Source organism: Tympanuchus pallidicinctus, unplaced genomic scaffold (genome assembly GCF_026119805.1).
Source record: "Tympanuchus pallidicinctus isolate F22 unplaced genomic scaffold, pur_lepc_1.0 scaffold11, whole genome shotgun sequence".
NCBI classification, from domain to species: Eukaryota; Metazoa; Chordata; class Aves; order Galliformes; family Phasianidae; genus Tympanuchus; species Tympanuchus pallidicinctus.
This window is the reverse complement of record NW_026294627.1, coordinates 11799839-11817542: the sequence shown is the minus strand read 5'-3', so window position 1 is coordinate 11817542 and position 17704 is coordinate 11799839. Positions and strand designations below refer to the sequence as shown.

Sequence of the window (17704 nt, the reverse complement as noted above, 5' to 3'; positions counted from 1 at the left end):
TGAATTGAACATGCACTTTTTTCTTTTCTTTTTTTTTAGAAAAACAGAACAAATCATAACAATTGAAGATCTGACTTTGGATCAGGGTTATCACAATTTTCTGTCAAAGAATCTAAACATTAAAAAAAAATAATAGATCACATGAGATTATTCCAACATCATTCAATTTCATTTCTTCTCTCTGGGGTGATTATTGGCAATAATTCACAAAAATTTGCAGGTATGCTGCAAGTCCTGCGCTGAACAAGACAGCTCTTAATCGCTTTTCCAGGGTGTAAAATATATATGGAGGGGCCTGAATACTTCAGGGTGGAAATATGATAAACACTGTTTTGTTCAAGACATTTAATTATTATTTTATTAAAATTACAATAAAGGTTGAAATAAGTTCATAAGTATTCATAACACAGACAAATAGTCCTGAAAATAATAGAACACCATGGAATCAAGAGATTTCTCTTTAGAAGGGTGACTAGAGAAAGATCCAACAGTATGACAGTAACTTACAGGTAAAGACATTTGTTAAGCGTGAGGAAGGCAGAGTTACAGCTGTGCACACAGTCTCTCCCTGGCATAAAACAAAAAGAATGAGCTATGATGACTTGTAGCTGAACTGTCAGCTGAGTTGCTTTCTACTTTGACTGCACTGTTTTGCAGAGGAAACATAGCAAGAGACATGAGATTATTCAGTCATGTCCAAGCTAAGAGAAGTTGTGTTAAAGGCATGTTGTAATAACAGGTGAGGCAGAACCACAGTGAACTCTAGAAATCCAATTGCTCTATCTACACAAAGCAACTGAAAATGAAACCCAGAAAAATACTGTATGTTGGAAAGATCACATGCATACTTAAATACTTTCTTAAAACGATGATCACTGTTAGCAGTAAGCATACACCATTAACACTGAATTGTACTACAGAACATCATAAGACAGTTTCTAACAATTCTATTAGTAATGATTAATATTAAAATCATACCGTTAGCACTATTCAACTTAAATTAGAATTGAAGATCCCTGCTGAGGAAGAAAAAAAAAAACAAGCTGTGTATATGTTCAGTATTTACATGCCCACTGAAAACAGCCTGTTTGTTTTCACTGCTGCATTTTAGCCTTACCCAAACACTACTACCAGTGCAGTAGAAGGTTACAGAAGACAATTCTGCATAACTGCAAAATGCTGCACTGTGCTGCAGCAAATTTCTACTACTGCATAAAAATGGGATGCTACAGCAACACAAACTATCATTCCTATACATGAAGAGAAGTTGTGGATGCCCCATCCCTGCAGGCATTCAAGGCCAGGCTGGATGTGGCTCTGGGCAGCCTGGTCTGGTGGTTGGCAACCCTGCACATAGCAGGGGGATTTAAACTAGATGATCATTGTGGCCCTTTTCCACCCAGGCCATTCTATGATTCTATGAAAAATAAATACTATTCATGGAAAGTCTATAAGAAATATACATTTCTGTTATCTAAGTGTTCTGCCTTACGTAGTGGAATAAATTGATAAAACAAAATGAGATTTATTTTAAAATAATTACATTAGTTTAACTTCACGGTTAGTAAAATAGATCACAGTATTGATCTATTCTTAATATTAATCTTGAAAGATTTCGAAACAATAAAAGGTTTCAGAATAGACTTAAGATCAATGGATATATGAATGGTTTCAGAGATTTAAAATAATCACTCAGATGAGGAAAGTAAAAATTTCTGTGAGTTGGTTTAAAGAAAGTGACATCATATTATGCATGTTTTAAGAAAATTTCTTCCTCTAATCCTGAACTTGGTGGACTAGACAGTACAGCTCTGCATAAGAAACAAGCTGTCAATAAAAATATAGACTGAGAAAGAATAATGTCTAGTAGATGAGAAACATATGGGATAGTAGATAAGCATTTAGAAGAGAATATACCACATGTTTAGCACAGACTGTGTGAACCACTGGACCAAGTTATCAGATTTAGTCTTTCCACTGCTAGTGACATAGTGACTGAGGTGGTTGCAATTTCTTTCTTTCTTCCATATTCATTCAACACTTTTCTGCTTTGGCTTGCTACAGCATATATGACAATTAAAAAAAACAAAAGCAAAAAACAAAAGAACAACAACAAAACAAACTCAACATATCGAAAGCATTCCTGTTATCCGACATTACGAACTACGGAATCATCTGTGGATCTAAAACTACCTAACTGAACAGAAATGGAATGGGGTTTCCAATTTACTTAATTCTTATTAATTTCCCTGTAACTATTCCCTATAAAAGAGCATGCTAGAGGCTTTTCAGAAAATTAATAGGATTCTTGATATACAGACTAGGTCACTTCACAGCTGAAACAGTTTCACAATCCAATCAATTTTTATGTTACCTGACACAATTAATTCACCAGTCAAATAAATGGTTCTAATCACTATAGATCTGTACCTGCTTAACTGCACTAACATAGTAATAGTGCACTCTCAGCCACACTTTCTTCAACAGAAAAGCAATATCATAAATTATAGAACAAAAATTGAATAGTGCAATTTAGAGAAAATATTAGAGCTCAAATTACTGAAAGAAAAAAGAGGTGGATGAACTTACTTTCAGGTGCCTAATTTTCTATCAGGCTGAGGTAAAGATACTTCTCAGCTGAACTCCTCCAAGCCTAAAGGCTAAATAACTTAACGTCATAGACAGGCAGATACAAAGTAGGACCTCCAGGAGATCAATATTCTACTGCATCAGGGTATGCTAGCAATGGGAATCAGTTGCGTGAATCCTGGCTACTGTCATTTTGGGTCTGACTTCCCATTGCTGCTACAAGAAAAATGTATTCCCTTGGGTCCTGTGTCATATCTGGGAGCTCTTAGTAGATGTCTTAAATATAGATCACCTCATATTTTCCATTCCTAAACCAAGAAGTTATGATGAAAACAAAAGAGGCACTCAGTATTTTCATGGTCCACAAAGGTTGGTAAGACTAGTTGTCTAAGAGTATTTATTTGCTGTTTCATTAATACCAGCCAGCAAAATGGATGACCTGGCTCATTCACCCAAGCTGGAGATCTAGATACAACTCTAAAATATAGGTGAAAAATTTTTGATCATCACTGCCTATCATTCAGGCATTGAGATAATTAGATTCTCATAATTTACACTACTATTCATATCTGGACTAAACTGAAATTAAATGATAGCTGACAACTCATTAATATGATACAGAGATCTCTTTATCTTACTTCTACAGCAATAGCAGGGATATCTGAGAGACTTTTTGAAACTAAGACCTACAAAGTCCTCAGAACTTACTTTTCACTATGCTCCTCCCCCCACCCTCGCCTTCAAACTTTCATATTTCTAATCAGAAAGATGATAGACTTCTGGCTACTGGCAGAATTCTTCGGAAGCACTCTGTGTCAGAAAAATCAAATTGTTACCCATATTCTTTCTGCTGAACGACTGCACTGGAATTTGCTGACTAAAACTAAAACTTTAACATGTGTTAAACAGCAGTTGTTGCAAAAAACTATCTCACTGACATGAACTAGATAAACAATCTATGTAAGACCAGTGAAATTATTTATGTAAGTGAACACTGAACTGAATTAAATCATTGTAAATCACTGTAAACTCAAGAATTTGTTGTTTATTTAATCCTAAATCATTTGCTTTGAAAATAAGCATCTGAAACAGCTCAGACTATTTATTTCAGTAATAATGCTAAAACGACCTTCGCTAAGCTGTAAGCAAGGATACTTGATAAGGTGCTGGGCTACACATATCCATACACAGATCCTCCATGTAAAGTAGAGATAAGTAGCTGGAAAATATGTATCATACTCAGAAGTCAGCAAACATATCCTAAAAAGAGAAACCTAGAAGTTTATTGAAATACTCCTAATTCACGTGTACTCAACTGGTCAAATGTATAATGCATGTAAAAGTCCAAGATCAAATCAAAATTCACTTGATTTCTTTTTGACAGAGGACACATCTAAACTCATTATTTCCTTTCAGCTACTATGTTCTGTCTAAGACGTATGCTCCACAAACCTCATGAATGGTTATACTTTTCTCTCTGAAGATTTAGGTCAACTCACTCGGAATAGACTGAAGCTTAATAAACCCCAGGTTAAGGAAAGAACTGGCTGGTACAACAAAGATATATAAATGAAACGTCTCTTTACTAATAAAGATGATCCCACAGATATAAAACTGCAGGAAGTGCACTAACTTAATCTACTGAATCAGAATTCAAATATTGAATAAACATTGAATATTCTGTTCTGAAGCTCAGTATATCCCAGAGATCCATCATGGGAATGCACAGCACAGTTTAAGCATAAACGAAGGATAGTGAAACATGCTGGTATGGAGCAATCTCATTGATTAGCAAATGCCTGTATGATATGTTTCTTCCATTTTTTAATCACTTTATAATAAATAGTATATTTTTATAAATATATAAAAAGCATAAAATCCATTTCATAAAGCATTTCTGCCTTGCCCACTGCTTGAAGTTAAAATGAAAGGCCTTTTCCATCATGACAAAAGAGTTTCTAAGGAGTCTGCTTTGATGTATTCATATGTAGGCTCATAACATTTATATAGTAATACAGATTTACAATAAATAAGCAAACAGTTTCATTTGAAAGAAATATTTAAGAATGTCTTGCTATTGACAATTCCATGCAATTCTAATTTATATGCAAGATACCCATAGAGTTTATTTTGGAAGCTTCTTTTATGTTATAAAATTGTAGTGGTTACTATAAAAAAATATTCTACAAATAGGAATCAACAGTCTAAAAATCCTGCCATTTAGCCTGTCAATCTTACGGAAATTCTAATTTATGGAAAGCTGGTTGGAGTCTACAGCTTGTATTAGTGACAGAAAATATTTGGAAGTAAATGAAAAATATATTTTACCTGGGAACTGATCATGCGTTGTGATGAACGAGCAATATTAGCAGGCAGACCAAAAAAGTCAGGTTTATCATCTTCTGGAAGGCTTTCAATAATATGACGATAATCCTGCATTTAAAGAAAACATATAATGCACATAACTGAGAGAAATTTTTGTTTAGTTCACAAAAATAACTGTGAAAAGAATTTAATTAAGTGCACTGTATGGTACTGATTAAAATGTATACAGTATGTATATAGTACAGGTATCTTAGTAGTTTCATTTATAATTTTTTTCTTTTTATTTGGTAACATTACATATTTTTTAACAATGTTTCCACTCTAAAAGAACAAAGAGCAATTAAAAGCAAGATTAATAACAATATAAAACAGAAAAAAGATTTCAGCATTTGGAATGCTAATAGTAGACAGCAAACAGATTTTTATAATAAAGAACACGCTTTTATATAAAGCTCTATGAGGATTTTATTATCACTCATAAAAAGTGAAATAATTAAGATAAAAATGGGTTTGCATAATCACTGGATATGAAAAATAGCATCCACAGAGGTTCCACTCATAATCACTAGTGACACTTCTCACACAAAACAGAAAGAGGCCTTGTAGCCAAAGGCAGGCTTATGATGGCAGATATCTCTCTCTGCGACCCTAAACACAAAAAAATACTTGGTGTTTAAAGTCTGCCTGTATCCCATTGCATTGCATCATCTGCATTTGTACTGGATACTGAACACATCCAAACATATGCTCTTCTTTATCACTGCAAGGGATTTCAGTGAGTGCTTGCAGGATCAGGTCTAATGCGGGTGTGATTTATTGTTTTAGAATTTATATTTTATAAAATTTTATAATTGTTGTCTCTAAACTAAGATTTCAGTAGTGGCAGATCTGTCCACTGAACACCCAGGAACCACTATTTTAGTAACATTATTATTCCAATTATCTGAAGTAAAAAACCTTATTTTTAAAACTTTATTATTATTTGTCATGGTTCTATGTGGAATATTGAAACCCAAAAAAAAAACTAAAAAACATAGAACCACAACAGTATTTTTCTATTCTAATCAAAGCTACTTGAAGAAAAATATTTAAGATATTTAAATACATTAAGATACTTAAGATCTTTAAGTATAGAATTCTTACACAAATAACCATATAAAAAGTTTAGAACTATTAACTGCAGCGCAGGTAAAAAGAAAGGTTCATCTGTTTGACCATGTTACCTACCACAACAGAGACTAGCCTCATTTATTTCCTCACTCTTTACAATATTAAATCAGCACTCCCATAGAAAATATTATATTTAAAATAAACAAAAAACCTCAAAATCTAAGCAGTCAGAATCCAGGAAGAGAATGTCAAACAATAGTAATTTATTTCCACTGGAATAATGTTGTTTATATCAAATCATAGTATGTGGTGATCTAGCATGGAGTGAAACATTAAAATGCAAATGAATCTTAATAACAATAACAACAGCAGTAAGTGAAAGGACAGGGAGATATCAACTCTTCAGAATCTATTGAATTCCCTCCTCAATACTAAGTGAGAATTAGAATTTATTTCTATCCCCAAATAAAATGTCACGCAGCATCAACAGCATGGTAACAAATTATGTGAGAGCACTGACAAATTTTGCAAATTAGGAGATAAAACTACATTCTGCTATTATGTTAATAAACTAAGCAATGCAAAAATTTAATAATGTTCTTGTCATAAAATGACACAATTTCTTTCATTCAGTTCTTCATAGCTTTGCACCAAAGTCCATCCAGGTATCATAAAATAATGAGACAGAACAATTCTGAAAACTTAGGAATCACCCATCCCGTGCAACAGAAGTCTCACGTAAATAAAGATATCTTTATATTGTATCTCTGGATTTCTTTGTGGATATAATGATTCTTCTAAATAACGTACTTCAGTCTGTGTATCATATGACTGAAGATGTATACTTACCAAAATACTGCAAGAATTTGGTAAAGAGATTGAATGCAGGAAACTAGTCCTCTTCCTGCCTCTAGTATTTAAACTGCCAATGACACTTGAATTGAAAAGCTGCTCCAAGTAGGACCGAAGAACCTTCATATCAAAGTAATTATCGATGCGGCCTCCGTAAATTGCATTTTCAAACAAGCCATGCACAAATTCCCATTGAAAATCTTTGGATCCTATAAATATATCAGTATTAGTTTTCTATCAGTTACCACTGCATCACAAGCATTTCTTCTAAGCACCACAGTTCTTAAGTGAAAAGGAAAATTACAAAAACATCAAATAATTCATTTCTAATCATTGCTTGCAGTCTCATACATTTAAAAAAAAAACTGATAGAACCAAAATCAAATCATGCACTCAACACTTCACTGGAAACATCAACTTCCAAACATAAATGGTTCAAGATAGATACTTTTTAAAGAATTATAAACAACACATCACACAGTACTTAAAACTAAGTATGTTACAGTTAAGCTTCCTGGTCAAGTTGCTTTTCAAATTCCATTTTTCTGGCTTAGCAATATTCTCTTCGTATCACTGTATGTTTCAAGTTTGCGTCCGGTTCCAGAAGTGTAAAATCTCATTTAAGCCAAAGATCACAAACTGTTTCTAAACATCAGTTCCTAACTTTACTTTGAAATTACATAAAATGGAAACAATTATATATACGTACTTTTCTATCAAGTATGACTAAGAAAGTACTAAGCTACTTAACAGAACAATGGAGCGTTTTACATCTTAACAATGCCCAGAGAGGCCTCCTCTGAATGGGGTTCTGAGCAACCTGATGTAGCTGTAGGAGTTGGTTCATTGCAGGGAGGTTGGACTAGATGACTTTCAAGGACCCTTCCAATTCAAACAACTCTATGACTCTACGAATTTCATTACAAAAGAGCACATGCTCCATTTATTCATTCAACAAAGGGAAGACTCCATACTCGGAAGGGATGGAGACAGATGAAGCTTCCAGGCATTCCTGTATTTCTCATATTTCCCCTTAACTTGGGAAGTAAAGCAGAATAGTTTTGGCAGTCATGCGTTTATATTTGTGAGAGCCGTCCACAACTGTTCCAGTGAAGATTCAAATGTAAAGTTTAAATATGTACAAAGTATATTTTAAGCAGAATGACTCCACTACAAACAATCATGCAAAATAAGTGATCTATAAAAATTACTGTGAAAGTTTTTAATATGACAAAGAATTCTAAATGAGAAACCTTAAGAAGTGTTAGGCTACAGAAATAAAGAACATTCCTTCAGAAGTGACTTACCCTCAAAGAGTCCATCAATAATGTCAAAACCAGCACGGAGATCAGATAAAGAAAATTCGTAAAACTTGGTCCAACCCTGACATTTTAAAAGAAATGTCAAGAACTCAATTAGTTACAACATTTTAATAAATAGGTTTGATTATCCAAATACAGCCTCTCTATACTAATTATCAATTCACTCCTTATTTCATGTCACTTCTTTACTGTCAGAAAAAAAAAATATAATGAGAAAAACAATTTCTGGTACTATTTCAGCAGAATGCTGATGTGCATGTTTTGACCAGTCATTTTGTACTTCCATTCTGTTCTTGGTGGCATTAGTCTTTGCACAGCATGAAAGCATACTGTGCAGGTCTCACAAAAGCCTTTCAATGTAAATAGGTACATACAAATAAATACTGGTACATATAAAGGAAATCCAGACATCAGTCCCCTAGTGCTGTAACTTCTTATGGCTGTACCTCTGCATATGAATGAAATCTTAATAACAAGTGCATGTGAGATTAGTGTATTTTCAGATTAAGACTGCAGCTGCCCCACGGATCACAATCAAGGTATCAGTCACCTTGAAGGTCACAAACAGGCAAGATGCTGCAGTCTCTCAACAGTTTTAAAATGCCTGTTTTGAAAGATCTGCTTATAGACTGAAGAGCTTATTGGCTGGGATTAACTGCAGTTCAGCAATGTCAGGATCATAGAATCACCACTAAATCTATGTAAGATAAATAGAGTTACAGTAGAAGTAAGGAGAACGGCACTAACCCTGTCCTGTGTCTGTTTGAAAGTTATTGGCAAATTAATGGTAATTTGAACAAAGGCAAATGGGAGACCATATATTTAATTGGCACTTCAATGATTTTCAACTATTCTTCCTCTTGAACAGCATATTCAAAGTTCGTTCCAGTTAGAGGGAAACAATTCTATAATTCATAAAGTCAAAACTAACAAAAGAAGTCTTAAACATTCCAGGCTCTGTCAGAACAAATCTGTTGGATGATAGGTTAATTTCACCACAAGTCTAATTAAAATAAACCAGACACAAAATAGTTTGTTGAGTTTATTTTCTTCTCTTTTTCCTGCTTAGTTTAAGCATCTGCAGCCAGAAAAAAAACAAATTTTCTTTAAACAAAAACTTATCTAAGGAAAAAACATGTTACAGTCTCTGAAAACCATTATATTCCTCTCAAGAAACAAGTAAACTCCTTTGTTCTTCCTTCTCTCTGAATGGGATTGCTATGCAGAAAGAACAGTAAATATTATACTCTCCTTTTTACTGAAGTGCTTCTTTATGACTTTCACACAATCCTAAACAGTTTTTTTTCCTATCCTAAACAAAAAGAATTCAAAAGGTATTCTCCATGGGACCTCACTCCTGCATCGTTAGCACACATACCACACAACATCTCCACACAGAGACTGGCAATTTTTAAAGGGACAAGAATTTAGGCTACAAAGATTTTATTTTTAAATTAATTCAAAGAAAGTCATAAAGGTAGGCACCAGAGGTGTCAGTTTTTCTCATCTCTGAATGTGATCCAATACATATCTGATGAAAAACAATTCTAAGCATAAAAGCTAAAAGCAAACGGGTACAAATTTTTCAAAATGAGCAAAAAAGAATTACCTGAGGAATGTAATTTCTTCTTTCTTGGCATACAGCATGAAACCATGCTAAACAAAAGAGAGAATGGGCTCGAGACAAATTTCCCTTTTTATTAATTTGTTCAGGTGTCCAAGATTCGTAGGTTCGTAGGAGGTTCTTTTTGAGGCCTGGAGGTGCCTGCACAGAAAAAAAACATCCCTTTGTTGTAAACAACTGATATTTTCAAGTTCTATTTTCTTAAGTTTCACGTCATGATGCAATTAAGTTACAGTTTATAAGTAGTATTTCAGCAAATAATATTTAACATGAAAAAAGTCTGCCTAAGAGAATTATAGTCAGAACCAATTGTTAGGAGGACCAAACTACAGGAGAACAAGTTAATGAAATGAATGCTAATTGATCAACTAAGGAAATATATATATATATTTTTTTTTCCTCATGTACAAGAACTTAGCTTCTGTTTTTAGAAGCTCAACTACCAATTACTATTTCTGTGATCTGAGCCATCTGGCCTCATGCCATGCCAGCATTCTTAGTTACTGTAGAGCAGATATGTATGATAAAACATCAGTCTCTGACTTAAGTAGTGTTTACAACCAGTAAAAAAAGCAATAGGTAGCCTGTATATAATAACAAAGAGTATTTAAAAGTAAAAACAACTAATTGGATACCCTGACAATGCAATACAAATGTCACAATAAAATTTTAAAGATATCAGTTTTTCATATCTATAAAATTTTATAAAACACTGCTTGCTAACAAGATTACTGTAAATAAAACAAGGTTTGTAAAAGTCTTGTAATAATCTACGTAATCTAAAAGTTGATTATATTAGCTGATTGAAATGTAAATAGAAAATAGTTATTTAAATAGTCCATACTATCAACATATTAGTCTACCTAAATAAATTGTTTCTAAGTGTCAAAATTGATTCTTTTAAAACATTCAGTAAAGGCTTTCTAAACAGATCTTACTTCATAGGTTATTTTCAGACTTGACTGAAGCAAAATTGGAGTAAATTTTGGATGAACTTCAGTAGTAAGCCAAAGGCGAAAGTTTGGTTGAGGCTGCAGCGTATTCAGTTCCTGCCAAAGAAATGTTATATATTGAGGGAGATTTTGCATTTTTCTATTTAATACACAGAACAGCATTTACAGAATGATACCTTGAATTGAAAAATCATGCTTGTCTAAAAATTTTTAGTTGCTTTTTATAAGTACGTTTACTCAAAATATGTGTTGTTTCTGTACTTTCTAATGTTTGCTATACTCAGCTTCATCCTGGATACATCAAAATACTTAAAGCTCTCTCCCATATTCCAAACTCAGAGCATAACAATATACAGCAGCTCTTTATTTCTCTTAAGTGAACACCAAAAGACTAGATCTCAAAAGGAAAAGGCTTGGACCTGAATTGCGTATCAACAACAGAACTCAATGAATTTCAGCACCTGCACAGCTATATCAATTTCTGGTTTCTTTTTGTTGCTGGATTTTTTTTTTTTAATTATTTATTTGTATGTGTGGTTGTTACATGCATCCTTCCCTGTATCATGTCTCACAGAAAACTCTGAATAGAAAAACAGTTTTAAGAAAATAAACATTGTTCAACGTTATTTCAAATACAAAGACATTATGTGATTACTGATGTATCAAAGCATACATTTTCACACATGCTTTATGTATGAAGCTGGGAAAGTTGCTTGACAATTGCCTTGAGAACAGAGTCAGCTGTTCTGTATGAGAGCTTTGAGAGAGCTATACTTCAATAAACTTTAGCAGATTTCCTTAAAATCCATTCACTTTGATAATTTCTAAGACTTAATCACAAGAATAAGAAACTTCTGAAACATACCGCATGCACTTAGAAGGTTTGATGTTTTATTCTTATAATTAGTTAGAAGCTTACAAACACTTCCTGACAGTTCACCACCGTGTTCAGGGTAGACAAAACACATCAGTATTACTTGTTTTATCTTTCTATTTTTCCAAAATAGATCATAGAATCACAGAATGGCCTGGGTTGAAAAGGACCACAATGATCATCCAGTTTCAACCCCCTGCTATGTGCAGGGTCACCAACTGCCAGACCAGGCTGCCCAGAGCCACATCCAGCCTGGCTTTGAATGCCTCCAGGGATGGGGCATCCACAGCCTCCTTGGGCAACCTGTTCCAGTGCGTCACCACCCTCTGTGTGAAAAACTTCCTCCTAATATCTAACCTAAACCTCCCCTGTCTCAGTTTGAAACCATTCCCCCTTGCCCTATCACTGTCCACCCTCATAAACAGCCATTCCTCCCTCCTGTTTATGAGCTCCCTTCAAGAACTGGATTATAGGAACCTTAAAGGTATATCTATCCCATATGGTCCTTATTTGATAGAAATAGAGTCCAAGCCTATGTGCATGGAGCACACCTTGTGCATGAACTAATCTAAGAAACAGGACAAGTAAGGCAGAAGTAACTGTTAATAAGTATTTCTTTTCTTTTTTCCAAGTTAGCTTGTTTTATGAATGACACAGTGACATACAAGTTAAGTTGTTTTGATCTAGCTAGCAAGTCAATTAAGCAAGTCAATTTCAGATACAGTATGTTTCTTTCAAAAAATACTCATTCTAATTTCAAATTAGCATAAACCTTATAGTTGCTGAAACACAAGCTATCCTAACAAATAACAAGAATTAACAACAAAGCTTGAGAACAAAAAATATAAATAAATATTTTTATAAACTTTTATTTTACAATGTTGTTACTTAAACAAAAAAAAAAAAGCAACAATGTACTGATTTTTCAGCAAACGTGGACAGTATCCCATAATATATAGGAAATTCTAACAGAACATTTGTTCAGTCACTGTGGCAGAAACACTCTACATTGTATGAAATCAAAGCAACCACACAAAGTTGCTTAGACCTGAAGCTCTTCACCTTATTCATGATCAGAAACCTGCTAAGGTTTATTTTTTGATTTAAAACATCACCAGATAAATGCATGATGTTTCAGAACTGACTAATAGGTTTCCAATACAAAGACAGTGTTGGACTAATTACCCTTACCTTTTCCAGTACAGGAAGCCAAGGTATGACAAGATGCAGATTCTTTAAACACAGCCATTCTCCGTTGCGTGCACATTCTTTCAAAGTCTGAATAGCTAGCTCAGCCTGACCTTGGCCCATTGCAATCTGAAAAGAAAAATAACTCTTTGTGTCAGGAACTCATCATGCTCATTTAAATACAAAATTGGAAAAACTCATGAAAATACAATTTTTTCTTTGCAACATATGTAATCTGAACATCTTAAGAAATAACACCCATAGTCTTTTTCATAGAATCATAGAATGTCCAGGGTAGAAAAAGACCACAATGACTATCCACTTTCAACCTCCTGCTATGTGCAGGGTCACCAACCACCAGACCAGGCTGCTCAGAGCCACATCCAGCCTGGCCTTGAATGCCTCCAGAGATGGGGCACCCACAGCCTCCTTGGGCAACCTGTTCCAGTGTGTCACCACCCTCTAGGCCTTTTTTCTCACTGTCCTCTTTGTAGGTACTGAAAGGCTGTTATTATGTCACCTAATGATATCTCTGCTGCCAAGGCAGAGGCTGGTTCATGTTCAGATTCTTGCCCACAAAAACCCTCCCGATGTTTTTTGCAGAGCTTCTTCCCAACCAGTCAGTTCACTGCCTGCAGCACCACAAGGAGTTCTTAATACCCAGGGGCAGGATTTTGCTCTTCCTTCTCATTGAGTTTTGTAAGGTTTCCTTCATTAAAGGAAAACTAACAACACTTGTGAGCCCATTGCTTAGTGGGAAAGGGCACCTCGTGACACGGCACATGGAAAAGGTGGAGCTCAACGTCATTTGAGCCCCAGGTTTTACTGGCAAGGCTCGTTCCCAGGCCTCTCAGGTTTCCCAGGCCTACTAGCAGGAGTAAAGCATTACTCATGTAAAGACAGATTCAGGAATCACACAACACATTTAGAAATATATAAGTCCAGGAGAAGATACACAGAATGCACTATAGTGTGCTGGGGAGAGGGGCAGTGAATGTCACTGCAGGGCTACCTGCAATCATCTGAAAGTAACACTGATTTGGGGTGCTTCCTGATAAAAAGGCAAGCATCACACCTATCTTCAAAAAGGATGAGGAGGAGGAAGAACTAGCTGATTACAGGCCAGTCAGCCTCAACTTAGTGCCTGAGAAGATTCCTGTGCAAGCCCTCCTAGAAGCCATTTTCTGTATGGTTGACCTTAAACATTATTTTAAACAGACATGAAATAAAAGAGTTTGGTTCAGGAACTCCCATCAGCAACTTATCAGTTAACATTTACTTGTAAAATTCTTCAAAATACCAAAACACTCATAAACACTTAAGATCTTATTTATATTTTCTGTTGAAGAAAGAAATGTTCATGTTCTATAACTACAGCTAATTATGAAGTCTAGATTACACTGGGTTTTGTTTCATATTTTGATTATTCCACCCTAAAAGCAATAATACTTAGAGCTGTCAGTTGTCAGTTTTTATTACTGAATTGTACCAAAAGATATGTAAAATTGAACATAACAAACCATGGTTTTAATAATTATGCTCATCTAAGGCTGACCTGATGGTAGCACTCAGTATTTCTTTCAACACTGGCAAGTTCTTGCAATTCTTGAGAAGGATCAGCACCAGGAGAAATAATTATCAATATAGGCTCAGTTTCCAGAGTCTCTTTATAAAGACGTTTCAGATTCAGAGGTGATGGAGACAATTCTTTTATTCCTATAATTAGAAACATTATGGAAATAAAGTGACTACACAGAATGGAGTGCTCTTCAGATTTTTCTTATTATTCAAATAAAATCAACTAGCAAACTGCTGGGATAAAGTAGTATTTCTTCAATGCATAAAGACCGATACTGTTTTTGCTCTTGCTTTAATTTGGTCTACAATTCATAGAAAAAGTCATTTTTGGTATATAAATCAGCACTACAATTGGATACTGAAAATTTTAACTGTAGTATGACACTGAAGTGTACATTATAATAGGTCCTGGAATACCACAAGTTAACAGATCAAAAAACTGACCAAAAAATTCTGTCAATAACATATTGCTATATGTTATAGTTGAACTGTCATGTACACCTGTACAGACACAAACAATTCAAATGTCAGGATCTGAGTTAGGAAAACATAAAGCCTAAAATCTTCAAAATACATCACACCTATAACCTTTAAATTGAGGAACTGCATAACTTGCAAGAAATACAAATAAATTAAAATAAATAAACCTTTGCAATATGTCCACAGTCAAGAAATTTTGATGCATTTTCAGAAAACACTGTTTCAGTACAGATTTGTGATGTTTTTATGTCTTTTCTCGACATACATCATTCATCATTGCTGAAAACAAGATGCTAGACAAACATCTCTTTTTCACTTGTTCAGTCATGCTTAAGTTCCTATTCATAAGGCTGCTTACCTTCTACTGACAGATGTGTAAAATAAAACACTGCCAAAATAAGCCAGCGTCTGATGGCAATGCTGTTAGTCTTCAGCAGTGCAAATGGATGCACCCAGATTCCTGAGAAGCTACACTGATTGGCTCTGATATTTTAAATAATTATATGTTAACTGGTGACTACAGCTTGGCCTTCCATTAACAAAGAAATACAATAAAAAGCTATGATTGGGCAATAGAGTGGAATATGTTCATGTGCAACTTCAGTTTTTGTAGTAACAAATTTAATGATGTTAACTATGCTAATTTAAAATAAGAGCCATTCCAAATGAGTAACTGCTTAGCCAAATATGTTATAGTATTTCTGAGATGCATCACTTAAGAAAATGAAGACAGTGGAAGTATTATTAACAGTTTGGATTTTATAAAGTTGAGCAGAGTGTTTTAAGAAAGTGCAGTGTTCAAGAATCCCTTCAAAGAATACATCAGAATTTTAACATCACTGAGCTTCATAAACCAGTAAAAGCACTTCGTAACAATACTTTACGAAAATAAAATCAGAAAATCCATTCACAGAGTATAAGTGTTACAACTTAGAAATTCCATATAAACCATAAAGTAAAAAATATAAATTTGACATAAAAAAAAAAGACTTAATGATTTAATTGTTATGTGAAAGCACTCTAGGGAGAAATGAACTTACCTAGAGCTTTACATGCAAAAAGAGCCATAGCACTCTGCAGCCTGTCTGGTCTCAGAGCCTGGACCACAAGTACCTTAAAATAAAATATACTCATGGAAAATGAATTTATAAAAGTATAACATAAAAGCCAACAAAGCAAAACTTTTCAAAGAAAACATTTTTTTTAATCTTTGCTCATCAGCAATTTTCCCTAAACATATACAGCTATTTGATCATTCCTTCCCAAGATAACCTAATATAATAATTCTTTTTTAAGTACTCTTTTCATTGAATACAACTGGGAGGATAGTACTACACCTAATGTCTATTTCTAAGGTAAAACATTTTCTGTCATGTTTCAGAATCTTTCATGTGGGTCACCAGAATAACAGAAAGTAAAATTAGCTTTATACTGCTATGCCAATATATGATTTTATACATATATTGCCAACCTCTGCAATTCCGTGATTCTGTGAAACACTCCTAATACTTCCTTTGTAAAGAATTAGGTATGTAATATGCTGATTATTAAAGATTTATTTCTTATGGGTATGTTTTATGGCAATACATTGCACACAGAATAATAGTTCTGAATTTCACCAAATCAAACATGTGACTCAAAAACACCCATTTGCATTATGGTTCTTTATAAATTTTATAAATTCTCTAAACAGCTGAACAGAGAGCCCCTAATAGCCACCAACATGAAACTGCATTGCCTTAGACATAATTCCTTTCCTAGATCCAAAAATCTTCAATTTACACGTGTCTTTCTCAAGGGAGAAATGACAACTTTTCCATACACGCAAGAGGAATAACATTTTTGTCTTCCTGAGAAGAAGGATCCTATCACTGAGGAAGAAAACTGACTGTCCAACATTACTGGTGAGCTCCTTAATCAAGCTTTCAGGAAGAGTAGAATTTCATGGCTGCTTTTCTAGAAAGCAGTGGCTGATACAGCACTTCCTGCGTTTTCAGTCAGGTGCTTTTGCATTTCATGGTGATCTAAATTAATATGCTTGGCAAGCTGAGAAATTCTGCAATAACAAAGCAAGCATGAAGGAATTTTGATACCTGTTCAGAAAATTTATTCTATGAATATTAATAAAGAACCTGTTACCTTGCCATTCTCAGCTGCAGCCAATATACTAACACAAAAAAAGACTCAGATAGAACTATATACATATTGCAGAAAAAAAATCCATGATAAACTAGCTGAGCTATAAGACAAAGCCAAAATAGATACTGTCCCTGCTTACCAGGGTTCTCAGCCTAAATTCTTTAGATGTAAAACTTATTTGCAGTGCTGAAATGACAATTCATTTTAAATAATTTAATACAGAATGTTACCTGTTGAAATAAGGAAATTCTTTTTACAATAGCAGATGGGAAGTCTTGCTCACACACAGAGCTCTGGGAAAAAGTGCGCCACAAACCTTCATCTTCTAAACCAAGAGTCTGATAGAGACATGGGAGAGAAGTCTACAAAACAAACAATGTATATTTAACAATAAGGAAACCATTTGGACATCGTATATTTTCAGTAATTTATAAATACCACTATGATTTTAAAACCCGTAAAATACTTGTGTGTTTCATAACAATCCCATCCATTTTCATTTTGGAGTTCAAGAATAAATGGTTAGAATTTAAAACTTTTTTTATCTGCTTCCTGCAAATGCTAAGTCAGTATTTGCAATAGTTTTGTTTTTAAATTTCAAGGCTCCTGTTTTTACGCTCTGAGCTTAACTCAGTGCCATTCTTTTCCATAGATCATGACCAGATTGAAA

At 34.2% G+C, this 17704-nt stretch overlaps 1 protein-coding gene across 4 annotated transcripts in view; it reads right to left on the bottom strand.

The window, feature by feature from the left end:
• Positions 1-17704, bottom strand: part of DYNC2H1 (dynein cytoplasmic 2 heavy chain 1) — a 136267-nt gene that overhangs the window by 39618 nt on the left and 78945 nt on the right. For all 4 annotated transcript variants that reach the window (XM_052670901.1, XM_052670903.1, XM_052670904.1 and 1 more), the window contains 9 exons: positions 17265-17396; positions 15936-16008; positions 14393-14553; positions 12841-12966; positions 10761-10871; positions 9808-9963; positions 8184-8259; positions 6874-7085; positions 4918-5022 (listed from right to left, as the gene is read on the bottom strand). In XM_052670901.1, the coding sequence (XP_052526861.1) occupies positions 4918-5022; positions 6874-7085; positions 8184-8259; positions 9808-9963; positions 10761-10871; positions 12841-12966; positions 14393-14553; positions 15936-16008; positions 17265-17396 (1152 nt within the window). The remainder of the gene's footprint in view (positions 1-4917; positions 5023-6873; positions 7086-8183; positions 8260-9807; positions 9964-10760; positions 10872-12840; positions 12967-14392; positions 14554-15935; positions 16009-17264; positions 17397-17704) is intronic.